At 31.5% G+C, this 23,530-nt stretch overlaps 1 protein-coding gene and 1 non-coding gene across 2 annotated transcripts; one reads left to right on the top strand and one right to left on the bottom strand.

Annotated features, from left to right (window-relative positions):
* Window positions 1-15,410: 15,410 nt before the first annotated feature.
* LOC131172397 (small nucleolar RNA R71) lies at window positions 15,411-15,517 on the bottom strand. The gene has a single exon (XR_009142876.1). It is a non-coding gene; the product is annotated as a small nucleolar RNA R71 (small nucleolar RNA).
* A 240-nt stretch (window positions 15,518-15,757) lies between these two features.
* On the top strand, window positions 15,758-19,133 carry LOC131172135 (uncharacterized). Its single transcript, XM_058133090.1, has 5 exons — window positions 15,758-15,944; window positions 16,860-16,996; window positions 17,116-17,255; window positions 18,557-18,728; window positions 18,906-19,133. Exons 1-5 carry the CDS (start codon window positions 15,758-15,760, stop codon window positions 19,131-19,133), a joined length of 864 nt encoding a protein of 287 aa, XP_057989073.1.
* Window positions 19,134-23,530: the final 4,397 nt, after the last annotated feature.

The raw sequence follows: 23,530 nt of genomic DNA on the forward strand, positions 1-23,530 counted from the left end.
AACAAAATTACATTGCTTTAACTTAGATGCACAAGCCACCAATTTGTCTATAATGCTAGCAACACCACCACCCTAAGTTGACTGAATGATAGCCTCACAACGATTATCATCCACCCATATATCTTTAAACCTAAAAGGATGGTTGATACGCATCCGTAAGTGCACAAAATTTCACATGTAATACAATGAAGAGTAAGATATCATTCCCACGAGGATTGTTGTTAATTACCAAGATTTATATTAATTTTACTAATATCTAAACTATTAAATTGGATTAAATTTAAGAAATTAAAATTTAACTAAAAATGAAATTAACTCAAATTGGAAATAAACTCAATTGGGTTTAAAACTAATTAAAAAGTGGCTAGGGATATTGATTTCACTTGACCCAATAATTAATCTTAATTAATTTTATCTAATAATCAATTTTAATTACTCTTACAAGGGTAAATAATCAAAAAAATTTAATAATCCCTTCTAGGTATCATCAAACATTTTAACTAAAGAATTAATCCTTATTTTTCAATAGAGAACTACTCAATTAATTAGCGCATTAAGAGAAAAATTATTTCAATAAAAACTCATAGACCCAATCTTAGTTTCCACTTTTAATTAAAGTCTATGATAGTTGTTATTAAATTTAATTCATAATTATGTTTTTCAACCATAGATTATATATCTAACATTATTCAAGTATTTGGCCAAGATAATCAAAAGCAATAAACTCAAAAATAATAACTATTAGCAAAGTAGAAAAAATTAGATTAAAATTTAGATATTAAATCAAGTTAAGCTACATCAAATCCCTAGCCAAAAAAATCTAGCTACTCACAATGTCAAAACTAAAAGCAACCTTAACAAAATTATGTTTAAACATAGCAATAACATTTTAATCTCTAAACAAAATTTAAGGGAAAGAAAACAGAAGAAAAACTCTAGATGCTTGAAGACTTGATGAGAAAATCTTACTCAATTTCCTCAAATTCTTCCTCCTAAGCCTTTCTTCAGCTCAAAATTCTTAACTCTCTAGTGTCTAGATCTTTTTTTTTTTGAAAGAAAATCATCCTTCTTTTTTCTCCAACAGCCCATTTTCCAATAACTCCCTCTTTTGGATTATTCTCCCACTCTTAATGAGGTATCAAAAGTCTATTGGGTGAAAAACACCCACAAAAGACCATCTCACCCCCAAAAATGAGATTCGCATGATTAGCTGTAGGAATGAAGAGTTTACATGGCTTCTTGTGGGATGGTAATAGGGCACGTGGTCATCCATCAGATAGCCTCTTACACGCATGGTTGGCCATGAGAAGATCTTTTGAGGGTATTTTTCATCCAATAGACTTTTGACACCTCATCAAGAGTGGGAGAATAATTCAAAAGAGGGAGTTGTTGGAAAATGGGTTACTGTACAAAAGAGGAAGAATAGTTTCTTTGGAAAAAAAAAAAGATCCAAACACTAGATAGTTGAGAATTTTGAGCTGGAAAAAGGCTTGGGTGGAACAATTTGAGGAGATCAGAGCAAGATTTTCTCATTAAGTCTTCAAGTTTCTAATTTTTCTTCTCTTTGCTTTCCCTTAACTTTTATTTAGAGATTAAATTGTTATTGCTATGTTTAAATATAATTTTGTTAAGGTTGTTTTTAGTTTTGACATTACGAGTGGCTAGATTTTTTGAGTTAGGGATTTGATGCAGCTTGACTTGATGCAATCTTTAAATTTAGATTTAATTTTCTCTACTTTACTAATAGTTATTATTTTTGAGTTTAATGCTTCCGAGTATATTGGCCAAATACTTGAATGATGTTAGATTTATAATCTATGGTTAAAAAACATGATTATGAATTTAGTTTAATAACAATTATCATAGATTTCAATTAAGAGTGAAAATTAAGATTGGGTCTATGGAGTTTTGTTGAAATAATTTTTCTCTTGATGCTCTAATTAATTAAGTAATTCTCTATTGGAAAATAGGGATTAATTTTTTAATTAGAAGGTCTGATGATGCCCTGAAGGGATTATTAAATAATTTTAATTATTTAACCTTGCAACAGTAGTTAAAATTGATTATTAGACAAAATTAATTGAGATTAATTTTGGGTCAAGTGAAATCAATATCCCTAGCCACTTTTTGATTGGTTTTAAACCCAACTGAGTTTATTTCTAATTTTAGTTAATTTCATCCTTAGTTAAATTTTAATTTCTTGAATTTGATCTAATTTGAGATTCTAGATATTACTAAAATTGACATAAATCTTGGTAATTAAAGACAATCCTCATGGGAATGATATCTTACTCATCATTGTATTACTTGTTTGATTTCGTGCACTTGCAGACGTGTATCAAGTTTTTAGCGCCGTTACTGGGGATTGGTGCTCTAATATCAAAATAATTAATTTTACTAGTAATCTAGACATTTTTTCTAAAATTTTATTCTTCTATATTATTATCTTATTTTTCTTATGAGATACTTCATGATGTCTTATTGACAGGTAATCACAAGTTTTGCTCAATAGCACTTGGAGCCATTTTATGCCACTTGGGGAAGGATCAATGATATGATAAAGCGATTCTCTTGTCACAATCTTTCAAATCAGTCTCCCACTCTTTGTTTTTGTAATGGACTAGATGATACTACAAGAAGTTAGGTGGATAATGGAGAATGGGCAATCGATGGTCATCTTTTACACAGAAGCCATTAGGAAATAGCTCAATTATTGAATGATATGGCTGATTTTGGCTACCATTGGCATTGAGATCCTTCACTATATGGTTGGAGTCTCCAATGCCCTCCATATATCTCTTAGGCTATTGATACAGACCATTCATTTAAACATCAAGAAGAGAAGAGTTCGACACTTGAAGGGATAATTGCTCGAATCGTAAAAGGAGTTAAAAAAAAATTGATTTTGGATTTTGATGAAAATCAATTGGTGAAACGAGATTTGGAGAATGAGGAAACTTTTCGTGAATATCAACTTCAATTTGAAAAGACGAATTCAAGGTTTGAAGAGATAATAGCTCAGTTGCAAGAAATAATGAGAAAAAAAATTTTATGTGGGAGGATAATGAAAATCTATTGGTGAAACAAAGTTTGGATAATGAAAGCACTTCATGGGAAAATGAGCATCAATTGGAAGAGAAGAATTCAAGACTTAAAGAGCGTGTGCTTAATTGGAAAATTTTGATAATCAATCTAAAGCATAGAATGAGACTTTTGATAGTCCAATGGTGCATAATGAGGTCATACTCTATGATGATGAATCAAATACTCAATGTGTGAAGAGTAAGTTGACATATGAATAATTTTCATAGGAATTTCAACCTCTAAAAGAGATATGCCATAAAGTGAAGGTTAAGTTATCAGAAGAATTTCCATATGCAGAAGAGCCAAAAATAAAGTTGGTGGATGAGGGAAAATGTGAGACCTTAGATTTGAGCTATTTGATGGTTCTAATAGATACATCACTCAAGGGGATTTATCTCCCAATGACATTGCTTTCACCACGCTATGTCCTCAGTAAGCTAAAGGAAAAATTAGAGTACTCTTCCCAAGCATATCAGCCAAAGCCAAGTGTTATTTATGCTAGGTGCATAATTTTTTTTTAAAATATGACCAATCTTGAGGATGTCTCAAACCAAGATCCAGGAGTAGTGTTACATGATAACTACTATAGGTAGAGGTCATTTTTTAATAAGCAATTATCTAAGTGGTAAAGCTAAAGACCTAATACAAGTTCTTCTTAGGTGGCAATCAAAGCAAAAAATTTTGATATCCCTTGATTTTGCTATTTCTTTCACATTTTGTTTATATTTAGTGTGATGGCTTAATTTAGTTTAATTGTTTTTCCAAATTTTGATTAGCATTGTGTTTCATTGGATGTAAGCACATAGAAAGGAAAAAGAATACTTGAGATGCACAAAAACTGAGTAGAAGGTTAAGTTTGGTGGAGCAAGGGACAAGGCACGCATCGAAGGGGAGTGACCCTAATCTTTTATTACCTTGATAAAAATTCATTGTGTTTATGATTAAGTCATTGGAAATCAAATTCTTGATTTTGAAGTGATATGTTTGATTTTCATATTATTACAATTTAATGCATATATTGTTTTTGATGGATTTTGTGAAGTAAAATTATGCTATTTTTTTAGGCAAATGTAAGGAAAATGCAAATTTTGGTGAGTGGTTTTGTTTTAGTGTCATATTACATTAGATCCCAATTTTGCATTGAATGAAGTAATTTCTTTTTTTTTAGAAGTAGTAAACTTCATGGCTAGGTAGTAGTTAGTCATGGTAGCCATGGAACTCATTATCTAAAAAGGTTTGAAGTTAATTTGCAAAAGAAAAAATTTTTCATGAGAAACAATTAAGGTCATAGCTTCATGTGAGTTTGTAAGAAATTTCATGGTTAGACATGAGCTTTTCTGTTCAAATGTGATTAAAACTTGTTATATTTTTCTTCATGGGGTAGTAGAGGCCATGGTTAGGTATGAGAATGCTCCTAGGCACATGCTTCGCCATGAGCCATTTCATTCCAAGCATTGAGATTCACATTTTTCATTTCATGCATGGTGCGTGTTTATGGGTAGCAAGTCACATGGGTGGATGTGAAAATCATCCTAAGGCGCATGGCCAGCCATGCACCTCTCCATGCTTGTCCATGAGCAATTTATCACTCCAAGCCATGTATGTCCTCTTCATTTTACAATTGTTCTTTTGTTTTTCTTGTGTTTTGATTGGTCTATGTCACTTCACCTTAAGTTATGTGATTTTATTTTATCTTATTATGCATACTTTTGGTCAACAACTTCTTTTCTCCTCAAGACCAACACACTTTTCTTTCTTCCTTCATACACATTTTCACTTACTCAATTGTAGGTCCACTCTTGCACTTCCATATCCATGGCATAGGCTTTCTTGTTAATCATTGAGGGCAATGTCTTTGATAAGTTTGGGGGTATATATTTTATGTTATTTTTTATTTTATTTTATTTTTGTACATAATTTTTTTGTTTTGTTTTATAAAATATGGTTGCAATTTTGATTAAGAAATTCAAAAGAAAGTAATTTTGGCCATTGTTATTTTTAATTATTTCAATATGAGTTTGAGAGTAAAATATGTAGTTTAGTTATTTTATATTTGTGATGTGCTTAATGGGATTTGATATAATTAATGATTAATTTTGTTTTCGCCAACCTTGCATATTTATTTATTTTGTCTATGGAAAAGAAATGTGGATAGTGTGTTTAGGAGATAATAATAATAATAATAATAATAATAATAATAATAATAATAATAATAATAATAATAATAATAATAATAATTTTTTAATGTGAGAATTAATTAATTATTGTGAGTGGAGCATACTTTAATCTTAATTGATATTCCTTTTTTTGAAGTATATAGTTGTACAAAAAAAAGAGCAACAAAATAAAATTATACAGTCTACTCTACTGGTTCGAGTTGTAAGTATCTAGGAACATTCTAGGAACATTCATGAGCCCCATGTTTATTTTTTAGTCAAACAGTAGCTTGGATTATGAGTATGCAAAGCACCTTGAATTTGTGATTGCTGAGTAACCGGGTGCCTTCATGACCAATGTCGGTATTCACATAAAAAGGCAAATGACGATATAAAGAAGAGTGCCAAAATGCTATTCATAACCAAAAAGTGTAAATAAATAAAGAGATAAGGAGGGAATTGAAAATTATGGTTTTTGCATATTTTAATTCATTATGATTAGTTGACTTTCATTTTTATTTTGTTTTGTTTGTGCTTTTTGAATCTTCTAAGAATACTATCTCATAGTGGAAATAGACTGATGAAATTGCATATCTAGTTGGAGTACAGAGTTTAATTACTTTACTGAAAATTTAATGGAAGTAAAATGATTATTAATTGTATAGAGTTTCATTTGAGTATGAATAGGTTGAAATGATTAAACTATAGAATTTAATTTTTAAATTTTTGATTGAGGTGATTAAATTATAGCATTTGGGTAGAATTGTTTTTTTCTGATTTGATTTATCAAAATTTGCAACATGTTTATTTTGGGTTTTATCAATCTCTCATTTGTGCTTTATATGTTCTTTTGCTTAGGGACAAGCAAAAACTTAAGTTTGAAGGTATTTGATATGTGGTATTTTTATAGGGTTAAGTGTATTAATTTATGTAAATATTTAGTCTTTTAATTAAATTTAATTACATTTTTATAGTTTTATTTAGCTAAAACTTAATTTCTTTCTTTTTAATTGATATTTTTTCTTTTTTGAAAAAATTATAAAGATTGGTGAAAATTGGAGAGAAGTCTAAAATTGGATAAAAGATCTCACCCCCAGCCATGAGATTCACATGGTCAGCTGTGGGATTGAAGAGTTCACATGGCTTATTGTGGGATGGTAATAAGGAATATGTGAGATTCACAAGGTCCATTTCAAAATGCATGATACTGGTCACTTTTCATCTCAAACTCATAGATAAAGCAACCATCAATAATCGACTGGATGGAAAACTTATGCATTAAATGCCAAACAACATACATAGCTTGTGACAAACCATTGATGCTCATTGGCTTCTGAGAAACCACCCTACCCATAAGACAGTGTTTAGAATGACTAATTGACATAGGGGTATCTACCACATTAGTCATTGACTCTTCTTCATTAATCAACTTGAATCTCTCCCACAATCGTTCCAGATCAATAGCCATAATTACAATCACAAAGAGCAAATAGAAAACAACATAAGAAAGATGAATCCAATAGCAAAAACAATAAAACATTAATTAAAACAAATCTCATGATGGAAAAGTGAAACCTTAGCAAGTTTCCTAGCATGGTCAGGAAACCTACTCTCACGTAAAATGAGAGAAAATTTATTTTTAGGCCTTCTTTATCTTACATTTATGTTTGGAATAAATAAATTAAAAATGCAGAATTCATTTGCATACTTTAAAATTCATTTGTATATGAATTTTTATATTTGATTTGCCGTATATGAATTTTTATATTTGATTTGCCACAATTTAAAACATAAAATTAAAAGGAATGCCTTTTTTACCATTCAATAAGTTATTTATTAAGAGATAAGTTAAAGAAAATAAAATAGAATCACTTAAAAGTTCCTTTTGGATAGGTGTGCATTTGAAATAGTAGAAAATTGTACTTTAAATGAAAAATTGGAAACTTAAACATAATATTAAATTCAAATACCTATCATTTGTGAAGTCTAAAATAATTTACAAATTTTTTAAAATAAATTTATATCAATATGCTAAGAACATTATACTTTTTATAATATCTTAAAATTTTGTCAAACATCATAGAAAATTAATTTGAAAATTTTGGAAATTTTTAATGCAGGTTTCATAATTTTTCAAGCATAAAAAGTATTTAATAAAATTTCAAAGTTTCAGCAAAAATATATGAAAAATTTATCACCAGTTTAACCATCCAACTGACGCACTGTATAGGGGAGGCAATCACCACTACAAAATATTTTCATATTACCAATGGGGTTTTTCATTGGTGATTATGTCACACCTTATCCTTCCGTAAGGCATAATTTGATCCCGTAGTATACCTAATGAATTACCGAACTTCGCCTACCGATTACCCATTAAATATACTATAAGGGATTTTAAAAAAATTTTCATTCATTTTTAAAATGGTGGGTAATATTGAATAATTATTCAAACCATTAAATTGAAGTTTAGGTCATAAATTAAAATTTTGATTGAATTAGGATTTTCGAAAATTTTACAGAAATTTCAGCAGAGTGCTTGTTAAAAATGGAGAAAATAGTTCTTCAAAACCTGAAAAGAAAACACTTCCAATGTACTTTTCTCAACCACAACTCCACAAATGCTCAATTCAACACAAACTCAATGCATTTTCAATATCCATCAATTTTATTTAATATATTCACTATACATACAAAAGTCTTAATTTTACAGAAAAAAAAAACAAAAATAATATCATTACATACTTAACTGTACAACTACTCGACTAGTTCAATAGTGTATGAACAAAAATATTTACATCAAACTAAGTTACAAGGGTATAAATAATATACCCGTACAAGATCCTCAAAATTTGCTCCCCTATCACTATAGCAGCTCACTCTGCTACTTTGTCCTTTCCCCTATCTGCGATAGCAAATAAAAGCTATTGCTGAATAATTATGCTTAGTGGTACACAACTAAGAAAATTCAAACTCATTACAAAGCATAGTATCTCAAAGCATAACAAATCAAAATTTTCATAATCAATAAAATGTTTGCAAAATCTCAAGTTAATCTGAATAATTTATTTCAAACCACATTTCATAAATCACAAAGTAAAGGTGTTGCCAAGAACACACAGTTTAGACCATGACACAAAATTTCACCATCAATGTTGTGTTATACACCACGATAAAGCAAATCACCTCATTAACAATTATTAATGAGGGAAGGGCTAGCTACCTAATGAGTACTCATATAGTCTTACCCTACTAACCGTTATTAATGGGAGACATAAGCAATTTTAATTGCCAATCCCCAAATAGCTGTTACTGCTGGAGAGTTCCGAACAGGACTGTCATGCTAACTGTGGTTTAAAAATAATTTCATAAAATTTTCATTCAACCAATTGCATTTCAATTCACATAACATAGATCATTTAATAAAACATCCCTTATTAGGATGGCGACACATAATTCATAAAAATTTGAGGAAAAATCACAATTGAAACCAAATCATTTATAATTACAATTCATTCAACTCATTTCCAAATTTAAAATTAATTGAATAAAATTAGTTGTGTATAAACCTCTAATGAGTCGCCTCTCTGCCTTGACTCACTTTTTTCTTATCATTTTTGGTCTCTTTTTCTACTGAAATACACAATTTAAAGTGTTTCAGTAATCATTCAAATCACTTCTAATAATAATTCCAACAATTAAACTTTGCATTTTCACTTTACTTATATAGTCCTCTAAGTTGAGTTCTTTATATTTGGTATATTTATGATTACTATTCATTTGACTAATTGAGTATAATGTTGACTTTCTCATACTTAATAGGTATGCTAATTCTAATTATCCCCACATACCACATTTTGGGGCCTAAATTTGTTGGCGTTGGTTGCCATTCTCAATTCAAAGCTCATTGGAAGAAATTCCAAAAATTTAGATTTTGTCTCCTAAGTTTACTGTTCTATTGGACCAATCTACAGTGAAAATTTGGCTAAACTTTCTTCATAAAAGTTGTTCCTTAATGTCTTAGCTTTAATTCCCTTTTTGAATCACTCCATTTGGAGTTTTGTAGTTCAAGTTATGCCATTTTTACTAAGACTGGCTGGATTGGTCAAAACCCAGAAATTCTAGGCAAATTTAGGTCTGGCAGATTTGGTAACCTAAGTTTGGTTGACAATTTGACTAATTATGGCCAGAATTTGGATTTGTATTGTTCATGAAAGTTGTTCTACTATGTCTAAGCTTTCCAATGGTATAAAAATCAAGTCATTTGGACTTTTCTACACTAAGTTATGACCATTTAAACATGCACTGTTTATATGGTTAATTTTGTTTAGTGGCAAGGTACCTAATCCGATTTAACCAAATTTTACACCAACTTGTGGTCAGTTTTAGGGCAAGGTTTCATGAAAATTGTTTCTTTGGGTCTTAATTTTCATCTCCAATTGGCCTCATACCAATTGGAGCAATAGAATTTCAGTTAAGGCCATTTGAGTGGACCAAGGTCAAGCTGTCCATATTTGGACATTATCACATTCACACTTCAATTCATTTCATGCATTCTATCAAACTCATAAGCACACCAATTAACCAATTTAAGCATCAATTATATCAATTGGCATCAATTCACCAAAATCCTAAATTTTTCCCAATTTTCCATGTAACAGCCCGGCCCACTAGTAATATTGTCTGCTCTGGGCCGAAGCCCTCATGGTTTTAAAACGTGTCACTAGGGGTTACGAACCGCCAACTTATAAACCCAGTATCTCTTCCGTGTTTTGCCGATGTGGGATTTGCCTAGGGTGTTACAATCCACCCCCCTTATGGGACTCAGCGTCCTCGCTGAGGTTTGCCCCACCATCGCTCAAGGTTGCACGCGGAGCGGCTCTGATACCACAAATGTAACGGCCCGGCCCACTAGTAATATTGTCCGCTCTGGGCCGAAGCCCTCACGGTTTTAAAATGCGTCACTAGGGGTTACGAACCGCCAACTTAAAAACCCAGCATCTCTCCCGTGTTTTGCCGATGTGGGATTTGCCTAGGGTGTTACATTCCAATTATCAAGAACCCTAATTTTCTTAATTACCACAATTCTTGAAATTAAAGTTTACTAATCATCTCTACTTACTTAATTGAGCTTGTATACAAGGTTAATTGAATTAAAGCACATCATTTCCCCCAATTCCCCATGGTTGTCGAAAATTCTAGGATTCCCTTACTCCACTACTTCTTTAATTTTTGAATTACTTTATGCATTTCTCAACCTAACATCAAGAATTAATGAAGGAAGAAAGGTGAATTTGAACTAACCTCTTTGTTGAATTTCCATAGCTTCCAACTCTTCAATTTTCCTCTTCTATTTTGCTCCCAAATGATTCACCAAGGTCTAGGGATAAATTTTAGCGTAGACATTTAGGGAATTTGTGGAAGAATTTAGAGAAATTCAAGCTTCAAGATCTTAAAAATGGTGGAAGAAAGAAATTGAGAGAGAGCAAGAGAGAGAGAGGACGGCAAAGGGGTTGAAGACGACACTATTTTTCTATTTTTTTTTTCATTTATCCCTATATATACTTATCTCAAAAATTAATTTAATTAAATTAAAATTTTTTATTGTGTCATGCTTATACAATGATGATGTCATAAAGCTTTTTAAATTTGAAATTTTTCCTTTTCTTTCATTCTCCTCTTCAATTTAAATCTATTTTTCATAATTTTAATTTTCTACATTTTTAATGGACATTTAGGCCAAAAGTCACCTCTAAGGGTGAATTGACTAAATTGTCCCTTACCGGCCTGATCCATTTTTCCAATAGCATTAAATTGATTCTGGAACTCTGGTTTAATTATTTAAGCTGGTTCTCTATTCTTTTTTGTGATTTTCATAATACAATTAGCTTTACAATAATTCTTAGGCATGGGGTGCCATAAGGTGCCACTGGAAAATATGACAACGGCTGAGCTCGCAGTCACTTCCCGGTTCGGTCACCCATTATTGTGGCCTCGGCTCATTTAACCCATTATGCTTTGTTTTCTTCATTTCCATTTTACCTTCAAGTAGTTGTTGTAAATTTTCATTCATGGCTTTTCTAGGTGACTTAAATATGGTTTTACACATCCCAACTGTCCGGGCAAATACTGGTCACCGGAACAGTGGATTGTATGGAACTACTGAACATAAGGGTGTGTTATAGATTATATTACTAGATTACTAATAGACTAAGTCGTTTCTATTTGTTTTACCAATAAATTCTCTAATATGTTTGCAAATCGGATGAAAAAAAAAATAATACATAGAGTTTACTAATAAATTTAACAATCTATTAGTAATATATATGGAAATCTAGTTGGTAAACACATTTAACAAAATATATATATATATTTATTTATTTATTTATTTATTTTTAACAAATTATCCCTATATTCAAAAATGTAGTCTAACATAAATAACATTTTGTTACATATAAATATTACATATTAAAATCATTCACAAATTACAAACTTGTATATGAAAAATATTCAAATGGCGCATGAATATTCAAATAAACAATAGATATTATTGTGTTCATCATGTTTAGAGGAAGGATGTTGATCTTGAGTAGTTAATTGAGAGGATTATGAGAACATTGAATGCAACATCATCATTATCTCCCCCATCTGACATATCTCTTGTGGTCTATGGTCCTCTTTTTCTTGCAACTCCCTTAATCCCTACTCTCATTGTTGTTCTCTCTCTTAGATCTCTTGTTGTCGCTGGTAGCTCTATCTCCTCTAGCTTTTATTGTTATTGTTGCTTTTCTTCTTTAATGCAACTATAGTTTTCCATAGCTCTTGAAGCTCCTACTCCAATGACTCTAACTTTTGGCAAGATGATATCAATGGAGAGGACTAAAGGAGAAATGTAGAAGCCTGAGAGCCTACTCCATACACTCTATGCTTCTTCTCCCCTTTATGGTCTCATAAAATAATTATGCCTCGTCCATAGTTGGAGGCTCATTGTACCTCTCTTGTGGCTGAGATGCATGTTCTTTAAGCTCAATATGCCAATCTTGCACATTAAAACAAATAGTTAAATTATGATGTAAAAACAATTATCATACTCTGGATGCAACCAAAGACATAATTGGGACACATGCCAAAAAATATAATTTGTACTTACATGAATGGCTCTATGTTCACAATCGATGAACTCAAAGGCCCACTTCCTCATATGACTAAAAAATTTAGCTATTAGAAAAGAGGTTTGCTCTTAAAAGGGGAGGTTAGTCTGAGGTTTTATCCCTTGTTTTGAGTTTGTGTCCATGCAGTTTCAATAGTTTCTAGCTCTCTTCGAGTTTTTTCACCTCCCACTTTCAATCTCTTCCTTTACTATCATTAACTACATAGACATATCTTTCACCTACTACCACCAACTGCCTTTATACCTGTCCTAACCCAAGCACATTCAGCTGAAGTTAATGTATCATAGTTGGTTAATAAAGCACAATAACTTAACTACTTTGAGTCTATCATATAACTTACCTCAGAACCAATTAATAGTGCACAACTACAAAAGCCCTTGCTAATTGGGAAGGTAATCTCAATATAGACTTTTAGTGCAAACACAGTGAAAGCAATGTTGAACAAAGCATGGAATACAAAAAGAGAGTTTCATGTCACTACTGAGAGAATGAATACCTATTCTTTCTTTTGAACATGAAATTGATGTGAATTTTTTTTTTTAGGAAAATATACCTTAGTCTTTTCACAATCAACTTATTTATTTACGGTAGTGTCCATCAAATGTAGCCTCCTCTGATTTTCTTTTTTTTAGGGTAAAGCACTCATCTCTGCCAATTGACTGTGACCTCCGAGCATGGGAAGGACGTTCCCTATCTTGATATGGTCTTTCCCCATTAATGGGTTGGGATGTATATCCTTTTAAGTGTCTCTTTCAGTTATAGATCTAGTGTAACAATGGTAAGGGTTTCATCAGGATCTACTTATGGTTGCTTGCTTTTTTTTATGCATTAGATGAGTCTGAGTTTGGTATGTCCCTGAAAAACTCATTTTATATAGATATTTTAGGGTAGTTTTATATCCATTTTACCCTTTTAATTTAGTAATTTTATGATTTTAATCTTATTTTAGTTAATTTGTTAATTTTAGTTTCATTAAATTTGATTTTTAGATTTTTGATGTTTTAAATAGGTTTTAATATGGTTTAAAGGAAAAAAAAGTACATATGGGAGAAATTCAAGGTGATTTGAAAGCTCAAAGTGGTGAGAAAAATGAAGAAAATCTCCTAAGGAAGCAAACCAGCTTAAATTTTCAAGGACCTCAACAAAAGATTTATAACTTTTGTCTTTATCCTTTTATATACTACTTTTAGGGCAAAACTTTAGGAGGTATATAAACATCATATTCTCACTTTTACCATGAGGAGAAAGAGAAAGAGAAAAATTCAGAAAAGAGAAAAGGAAGGAAGAATGCCATCTTTGGAAGAAGACCACTAGTAGAGTGATGTTTTTTAGCTTCTATTTTCAGAGATTTGGATTCTCTTCTTCTGGGTTCTTTTATTTTTAGTCTTATTTTCATGTTTTCTTACTTTATTTCATATTTTCTACTTGTAAATACAAACATGAGTGAGTAGATACTTAAGATTTTAGAATTGGATGTAATAACTTAAGTTTTATTTGTGGATTTTGACTAGTTTTAACCAGATTTTAATATATATATATATATATATATATATATATATATATATATATATATATATATATATATAAGTTTTGATCATATTTTATGTGCTTTATTTACATGCCCATTATTGATACCCTTTGGGTTTTATTCTTAATCTTAGATTAAAAGACCGAGGGGTAAAAATTTATGATAGATAATCAAGATAATGAACTTAATCACCTGGTGTTAGAAATAAACTAGTGGGTTAAGAGGAATTTTAAGTTGATTAAAGTACTTAAAGGGTTTTGGGTAATTAAACATTGCATAAGAATGGGGTTTAATTTCCTTTAAAATGCTCTTTAGTTTACTTAAAAGAGAAATTAAAGGAAATCAGAATCAACTTCCTTCAAACTTATATTTCCCTTAAACTTGATTCTGCCTATCCAAATCCGAATAAAATTTACTTCATGAACCTCAACTCTGGAATCAACTTAGCCATTAATTAATTTTTTCTTTATTTACTTGCTGGTAATTTAATAAATTAGCATTCTGCTTAGGAATTAAATTGCTTGCTTTATTATTATTTCCTCATATTTCAATTTAAATTACTGCATATCATCCTTTAATTTTGGTTAGCCCAAATAATTGAAACTTTTATTTCCTCATATTTCAATTTAAATTACTACATATCATCCTTTAATTTTGGTTAGCCCAAATAATCGAAACTTTTATAGTTTGGTACTCAAACATCAAATCTCTATGGAATGATATCTTTTCTTTACTACTTGAACAAACTGTATACTTGTGGATTTATCGAACCAAGTTTTTGGTGCCATTATCGGGGATTTGATTTTGTATGATATTAGACAATTGATCATTTGGTTAATTTGGGTATTTTGTTTTTGTTTTTAATTTTTGTTTACAATTTTACTTTGAGATTTTCTTTATTTGGTTTTTCAGGTACTTATCTTTTATATGAGAAGAATAAGAAGTGAGGAAATTGATTTAATTTTTTATCCTGAAATTGAGAAGACAGCAAAGGCTTTGATAGCATAATCAAAAAGAAGAAAAGCTAAAATTAGAATTCAAAGACAATAAGAGCAATATCAAGAACAATAAAAGATTGAAGCTATGGCAAATAACAACAATAATAACAGATTAGTTAAGGATCATGATTTTCCTAGTTTTGGTGATTTTTGGCTAAGTATTACAAGGCCTAGAGTGGAAGCAAACAACTTTGAATTGAAGCCGTCACTTTGTCAAATGGTTCAAAAAGCACAGCTTGGGGTAGGTCATACTACAAGTCCACATGTGCACCTTGCATAGTTTCTTGAGATTTGTGACATGCTAAAGATAAATGGAGTGTCAGATGATGATATCTCTTTGAGATTATTTCCTTTCTCTTTGAAGGATCATGCTAGGGAGTGGTTGCATTCATTACCTTTGGGGTCTATAACTACTTGGAATGAGTTGTCATAAGCCTTCTTGGCTCAATACTTTCCTCCTAGCAAGGCTGGAAAATTGAGGAATGAATTAACTTCTTTTTGACCAAGGGATGATGAGAGTCTCTATGAAGCATGGGAGAGATACAAGGATCTTTAGAGGAGATGCCCACATCATGGAATCCCTAAATGGATGTTAGTTTAGCATTTCTATAATGGTGTTTCTCAAGTTATCAGAAGTACAATTGATGCATCTTCTAGAGGTGACCTTATGGAGAGATCACAAGATGAAGCTTATTTAACATTGGATAAAATTACTTATAATAATTATCAATGGCGCTGTGAAAGGAATGAAGTGATGGTATTTATGAGTTATATGCCATGAGTATGTTTAATGCCAAATTTGATGCTTTGACAGGGAAAATGGATAAATTAAGCATAAAGGTTAATGCTTTAGTTAGAGGAACTAGTCATACAGAGGATGTTGGTATAAGAAATGTGAATTGTATCAATGATTTTGTTTCTTATGGGCAAGAGTTTAGCAATGAGCAAGTTGATTTTGTTGGGAATTATAATCAGAGGCCAGTTGATAATCCTTTTTCTGCTACATGTAATTTGGCATGGAGGAGCCACCCTAATTTTCCCTGGGGAGGTAGACAAGGGCAACAATAGCAGAATTATCAATAACCTCCTAATTTTCAACAGCAGCACAATTTTTAGCAAAACAAAGTATTGCCTAGATTTCCATCATAAAGGAATTAAAATGCACCTGTTTCATAACCACCAGTTCACTTTTCAGACCAAGATTTAGTTTTAAAGTCTATGATGGAGAATTTCTTATATGCTCAATAAAAACAAGGAGAAATGATTCAACAATTAACTTCAAAGATAGATCAACTCACTACTCATAACAGGATGTTAAAAAATCAAATAGGTCAGTAAGCACGTTCTTCTAGTAAAGCATAAGAGAAACTTCCAAGCCAAATAAAGAATCCTAGAGAACATTACAAGGCAGTTATCCTAATGAGTGGGAAAATTATGGGAAAAGAAAACAAAAATGAGGTGGAAGAAGAAAAGAAGAAAGAAGATGAAGACAAGAATGAGTCTACTTCAGTTCATAATGAAGTTAGTGAGAAAGTAAGTAAGAAGAAAGAAGCTAAGAAAAAAGTTGAAGAGAAGTATGTGCCTCCACCACCATACAAGCCACCATTGCCATTTCTTTAGAGGTTTCAGAAAGCAAAGCTAGATAAGCAGTTTGAGAAATTTCTGGTGGTTTTGAAGAAGTTATACATCAATATTCTATTTATAGATGCAATTTCTCAAATGCCCTCATATGCCAAGTTTTTGAAGGAAATTTTGTCAAATAAGAGGAGGCTATAAGATTATGAAACTGTGGCATTCACAGAAGAGTGTAATGCTTTCTTGCAAAATAAGCTCCCACCAAAGTTAAAAGATCTAGGAAGTTTTTATATTCCTTGCCACATTGAAGATACTAGCATTAACAAAATATAATGTGATCTTGGAGCTAGTGTGAGCTTGATGCCACTATCCATTTGTGAGAAGTTAAAGGTTAGGGAATTGAAGCCAACAACCATCTATTTGCAACTAGCTGATCTATTTATTAAATATCCAGTGGGAATTTTGGAGAATGTGACCTTAAATGTTAGAAAATTTTCATTCCTGTAGATTTTATGGTTCTTGAATGAAAGAGGATGTTCACATTCCTATCATTCTAGGAAGGCCATTTTTAGCCATAACTGGTGTTATCATAAAATTTGAAGAATGGTGTATTGACATTAAGAGTTAGAGATGAGGAGGTGGAGTTCAATTTGAATCAAGTTGTAAAGAAACATCATGAAGTTGATTCTTGTTTAAGGATAGATGTCATTGATGAAATTGTAGAAGAAGAGTTTAAAAAAAGGTAACCTAAAAACACTTTTGAGAATTGTTTGGTGCATAGTAAGACAACAAAAGATGAAAATCCAGAAGTTATAGTTTTTGCTCAAATTTTGGAAGTTACTCAAGAAGTTACAAGAGATTAAGTGTTGCAAGTTGAAGAATTGAAGCATGAAATTGCACAACCACCTTTGCTAGATGAGAAGGAAGCACCATCAGTAGATCTCAAACCACTTCCATTTACACTAAGATATGCTTTCCTTGGCCTTAATTTTACTTATCCTATCATCATTAGCGAAAGCTTGGGTGATGTACAAGTTGAGAAGTTGTTAAGAGAATTGAGAGCACATAGATAAGTCATTGGTTACACCACTGATGATATCAAGGGTATAAGCCCTATATTGTGCATGCATAAAATCCTTTTAGAAGATAATTTTAAAGCCACCATAGAACATCAAAGAAGGTTAAATCCTAATATGAAAGAGTTGGTGAAGAAGGAAGTTTTGAAATTGCTTGATGCTGGGATTATTTATCCCATTTTTGACAGCAGTTAGGTTAGCCTAGTTCATGTAGTCCCTAAGAAAGGAGGTGTGACTATTGTAAAAAATGAAAATAATGAGTTGATACCAACTAGAATAGTCACAAGTTAAAGGATGTGTATAGATTATAGGAAGCTTAATAGTGCCAGTAGGAAAAATCATTTTCCCTTGCCTTTTATTGACCAAATGTTAGAGAGGTTAGCAAAATATTCATATTTTTATTATTCGGATGGGTATTCTGGTTTTTTTCAAATCCCAATACATCCTACTGATCAAGAGAAGGCCACATTTACATGTCCATATGGTACATTGCATATAGAAGAATGCCTTTTGGCCTATATAATTCTCCAGCTACTTTTTAGTGATGTATAATGGCTATTTTTTCTGATTTTATTGAGGAAATTATGGAAGTTTTTATGGATGACTTTTTTGTACATGGTTTTTCTTTTGATGATTGTCTATTTAACCTCTTTAAAGTGCTTAAAAGATGTAAAGAAATAAATTTGGTGCGAAATTAATAATAATGTCATTTCATGGTGCAAGAAGTCATTGTTCTTAGACATTTGGTGTCAAATAGAGGAATTAAAATGGACAAAGCCTAGATAGAAGAAATTCAAAATATGCCTCCACCAACTTCAGTGAAGGGAATAATAAGTTTTCTTGGGCATGCTAGTTTTTAACGGCGGTTTATAAAGGATTTTTCAAAAATTGCTAAACCTCTTGCTAATTTATTAAATCATGATGCTTTTTTTAATTTTGACCAAGCTTGTCTTGATTCTTTTAACAGGTTGAAGGAAGCTTTGACAACAACACCTACTATGCAACCTCTGGATTGGTCACTTCCATTTGAGGTTATGTGTGATACTAGTGACTTTGCTGTGGAAGCTATTCTTGGTCAGAAGAAGGAGAAGAGGTCTTACGCAATATATTGTGCCAGTAAAACTTTAGATAATTCTCAAGTGAATTATACCACTACTGAGAAAGAATTTTTAACTGTGGTGTTTACTGTGAAAAAGTTTAGGTCATATTTGGTTTGATTGAAGGTGATGGTTTATACAGGCCATGCTACCATAAGGTATTTGTTGAATAAAAAGGAAGCCAAGCCAAGATTGATAAGATAGATTTTATTGCTTTAGGAGTTTGATTTAGAAATAAAAGATAAGAAAGGAGCTAAAAATGTTGCAGTAGACCATTTATCAAGGATTAAGCATAAGAGCAAAGATGGAATTGAAGAAGAATTGCCAATTGATGAATTTTTCTCAAATGAGCAATTATTGGTTATTATTGATGCATTGCCATGGTTTGCAGATTTTGTTAACTATTTGTCATGTGGAGTTCTCCCACTAGATTTAAGCTATCAATAGAGGAAGAAATTTTTGCATGATGTGAAATTCTATGCATAGGAAGAGCCATTGTTATTTAAGAGATGTAATGATGGCCTAGTTAGAAGGTGTGTGCCTCAAGAGGAAATAGAAAACATTTTAGAGCATTGTCACTCTTCTGACTATAAAGGTCATTTTAGTGTGAATAAAATAGTGACTAAAGTGCTTTAAGCTGGATTTTATTGGCCACATATGTTTCAAATTGTGAGAGCATTTATTTTGAGATGTGATAGATGTCAGAGAGTGGGTAATATTTTAAGGAGAAATGAACTGCCACAATAAGGAATTTTATAGATTGACTTGTTTAATGTTTGGAGTATAGATTTCATGGGACTATTCCCATCCTATTTTGGAAATAAGTATATTTTGGTAGGTGTGGATTATGTGTCAAAATGGGCTGAGGCAATTGTTTCCCCTACAAATGATGCAAGGGTAGTAGTGAAATTTCTGAAGAAATTTATTTTTACTAAATTTGGGGCCCTAAGAGCTATGGTCAGTGATGGTGGATCTCATTTCTGTAATAAACAGTTTGAAAATCTTTTGAGGAAGTATGGGGTCACCCATATTAGACCAATGGGCGAGTTAACCAATGGGCAAGTTAAAGTATCTAATAATAAAGTAAAGAGAATTTTGGAGAAAACTATTAATCATTCAAGGAAGGATTGGTCATTAAGATTAGACGATGTATTATGGGCATACAGGACAACTTATAAGACACCCATTGGAAGTATACCTTTTAGGTTAGTCTATGAGAAATCATGTCATTTTCCGGTTGAGCGGGAACACAAAGCATATTTGGCAATCTGAACTTTGAATTTTGACTTAAAAAGTGCTGGAGAGAAAATATTGCTTCAATTAAATGAACTTGAAGAGATAAGGTTGGATGTCTATGAGAATGCTAGAATTTACAAGAAGAGGACTAAATTTTAGCATGACAAGCATATTAAAAGGAAGGAGTTTAAAGGGGGGGACTTGGTTTTATTATATAATTCTAGACTTAGACTCTTTCCTGGGAAGTTGAAATAAAGGTGGTGTAACACCCTCACTTTAGCTAGTCCATGCATTCGATTGTTCCGGTGACCAATGTCTGATCGGACAGCTAGAATGTCTAGAATTATATTTAGACTAGAGTGAGGAGTCATAAATAATTCAAATAAGTGTAAGAAAAATTAAAGAAAAATTTTAGAAATGAAATACAACAAAGTTAAATGAACCGGTGCCCCGGTCATAGGTGACTCTAACGGGAAGTTGCTGTCTTCACAGCCAGCAGTCTTAAACCCAAGGGAAATCCCATAAAATAATTTTTGGGATGTCAGAGAAGAGTTACGGCGCCCTAGGTAGCATTAGAATGTCAAGAAAAGGTTAGGAGAATTTTTTTGATCGATATAGACAGTTTTGGCTCCTTAAGCCAAACAAAGGGCATTTTGGTCATTTCGTCTTCAGAGATGATTTTTGGCCGACTTGTCCAATTAAGTCAATAATTATTATGACATAAAATATGAATGAATATTGCTAAAAATTAAATTGAAAATGAGTAGAAAAGAAAAGAAAAGAAAATGAATTAAAATGGACTAATGACATCACTATGATGTCATTAAAAACTCTCTACCCAATCACATTGTGACACATACTTAAAAACCTTATTAAAAGAGATAAAAATGAGTAAAATGAGAAAACCAATTCTGATCATTGTCTTCCTCAACCAGCCGCATCACCATGGAAGAGTTCTTCCATTTTTCAAGCTTCCAAGCTTGAATTCCCACCCTTTCTCACCATAAAAACCCTAAATTACTTCAATAAAAATTGATCCCACACCTTGAGGAAGATAGTGGTAGCCAAGAAGTGAAAGGAAATTGAAGTTTAAGTAAGGACAAGCTGGAGACAAGTGAGGTTAGTGCTAATTATCCCTTTTCTCTCTTTAGATTCATTATTAAGAGCATAAATTGAGTTAGGAATTGCAAAGAATTGAAATGAAATCCATGTGTATGGATGCCATGAATTTTGGTAGCCTTATGTGGGAAATAGTTTTGATTGTTTTGATGGATTTGAATGGTTTAGAAATGGTGTTGGATGTGTATAAATCAATTAGAAATTGATTTATATGCCTAATGTGACATGTGTCGTGTAAATCTTGAATTGGAGCTAGGGTTTGATATAAAAATTAGGAATTTAATGATATGTGGATAAATTGTTAATGTTGAGACCAATTATGGACTAATTGAAGTGCAAAGAATGTGAATTGTGGATGGTAGTAGTGTGGAAAGGTGGTATTGGGAGTATTGTTCATGTGCAGGGAATTATGGACCTATGAGTCCATTGTGTTTAAATGAGCATAAGTAGAGCTAGACAGGTCCAATTAGTGTGAGGCTAATTGGAGATGAAATTTAAGACCTTAACCCACATTTTTTGTGTAGAAACCATGCTCAGAAAACCAACCTAAGTTGCCCTAAAAATTGACCTAATCCAGGTAATACACATATTGCCCTGGAAAATTGACCAAATGAATAATATTTGTTCATTTGACCATAACTCAGTGTAGAAATATCCAAATGACCTGAAATTTATATCAATGGAAAGATTAGACAATTTAAAACAACTTTCATAAAGAACACAAATTCAAATTCTGAGCTTAACCAATTCAAATTGCTAGTCCAAATTAAGACACCAAATCTGGCAGAACCAAATTTGCCCAGAAAATCTGAGTAAAGACCAATCCGGCCAATTATAGTAAATTAACCATAACTTGAGCTAGAAAACTCCAAATTGAGTGATTTAAAAAGGAAATTAAAAAAGACACATGAAGGAACAACTTTGATGAAGAAAAGTTTGCCAAATTCTTACTGTAGCTTAGACCAATGGAACGGTAAACATAGGACACAAAAATTAAATTTTTGAAAATACTTCTAGAAGGCTTTGATTTGCAATTGGCAATCAATGCCAATAAACTTAGAACTCAAAATGTGGTATAAATATGTATCAAACATTTGTGTACATATTATGAATTAAAAAGTCAATATTTGAAGGGAAATGGTCAAATAAATAGAACTACCAAAAACTTAAGTTGCTAATGGGGTTAATGGTACCTCACTTAAAGGATTTAATGTATACCTAAATTATGAGAATAGGTAGATGGAAATTGTATTCTCATCACAAGTAGAACTTAGGAGACATTGTTAATATATTTTGAAATGTGGTTTGGAAATTAATATAAATGAAAATGTTGAGCCTAGGGACATGTAAAATGATGTAATAAATTAGATAAGGAATTATAAAGGAAAAATAGATGATATAATTGATAAATTGTGAATTGTATAAATGATATTCGTGAATATATGCATTAGATGAAAATAAGTCTAGATATTATATTTTCACTAGGAAATAAAGTTTAAAATGTTACAAAAAATATATATAATGGAATATATAATGAAATAATAGACCCATTAATATTAAATGGTACATGAGAGAAAATAAGGGGAATTATAAATACATAGTAAGTAAAGATATCTTTTGAATTACAAATGATAATTCATATAAATTTTGAAATGAATAAATGAATCACATAAATGTGTGAATGGGATTTGAGTTCTCATTAGGAAAGAAAGGAAGAATATTTTGAATACAATGGTACATGAGAACCATTGTTGTGAATTCTGATCAAAATGAAGGATAAAATGAATGTATAAATTATGAGAAATGCATAAATTATGTATAATTGTGATTCAGAAATTTTATGTTCCCACTGGGAACAGAATTAAGTGATAGAAATTATAATGAAAACTTATAACGAATTAATGATATACTAATACATATTAACACTTAATGGTACTTATGTGCCCATGTATCGCCTAGACATGTGTGTCAGATTAGATAGATTAGCATGTTAATAGGGTATTGTTTTAGCAGTACTGCGAAAGGCTTTATACCTGTATTCATAGCTTTATGCCCGCACTCATGGCTTTTATGGCCGATTATATGTTATCATGGCTTTTAGCTACACTGATATGTTATCATAGTTTTTTAGCCATACTGACTGCATATGTGGTTGACATTCCGTGTCCCATGGTATGATGGCCCGAGGCACCACAGTGTCCAGTGCCAACGACCCGTTATCCAGTTTAGTCAGCCTGCCATAGGTTACTTGGACAGTGTAAATTATTAAAATTATTTAAGAATATTAGTAATTAAAAATATTATGAAGTATTAAATGAAATATGAAAAAGAGATTAGCAATAGAAATATAACAAAAGTATAATTTGCAGAATCGTAGAGAGACCTCAAATACAATACTCTTAGAATAAAATGTATATTGAATATTATTACTTTAAGGCTATAAACTCAGTACTTCAAAAGAGGTACGAATTAGCATATAAAATAGTTAA

Source organism: Hevea brasiliensis, chromosome 13 (genome assembly GCF_030052815.1).
Source record: "Hevea brasiliensis isolate MT/VB/25A 57/8 chromosome 13, ASM3005281v1, whole genome shotgun sequence".
Taxonomy (NCBI): domain Eukaryota; kingdom Viridiplantae; phylum Streptophyta; class Magnoliopsida; order Malpighiales; family Euphorbiaceae; genus Hevea; species Hevea brasiliensis.

Bases quoted from the DNA above. Each gene is read 5' to 3' on its own strand.
- LOC131172135 (XM_058133090.1), top strand. From the start codon at position 15,758: ATGGATAAATTAAGCATAAAGGTTAATGCTTTAGTTAGAGGAACTAGT. The intron at 16,997-17,115 runs GTTAGAAAATTT...TAAAATTTGAAG, and splicing joins TGGAGAATGTGACCTTAAAT to AATGGTGTATTGACATTAAG. The intron at 18,729-18,905 runs GTGAATTATACC...TTATTGCTTTAG, and splicing joins AAACTTTAGATAATTCTCAA to GAGTTTGATTTAGAAATAAA.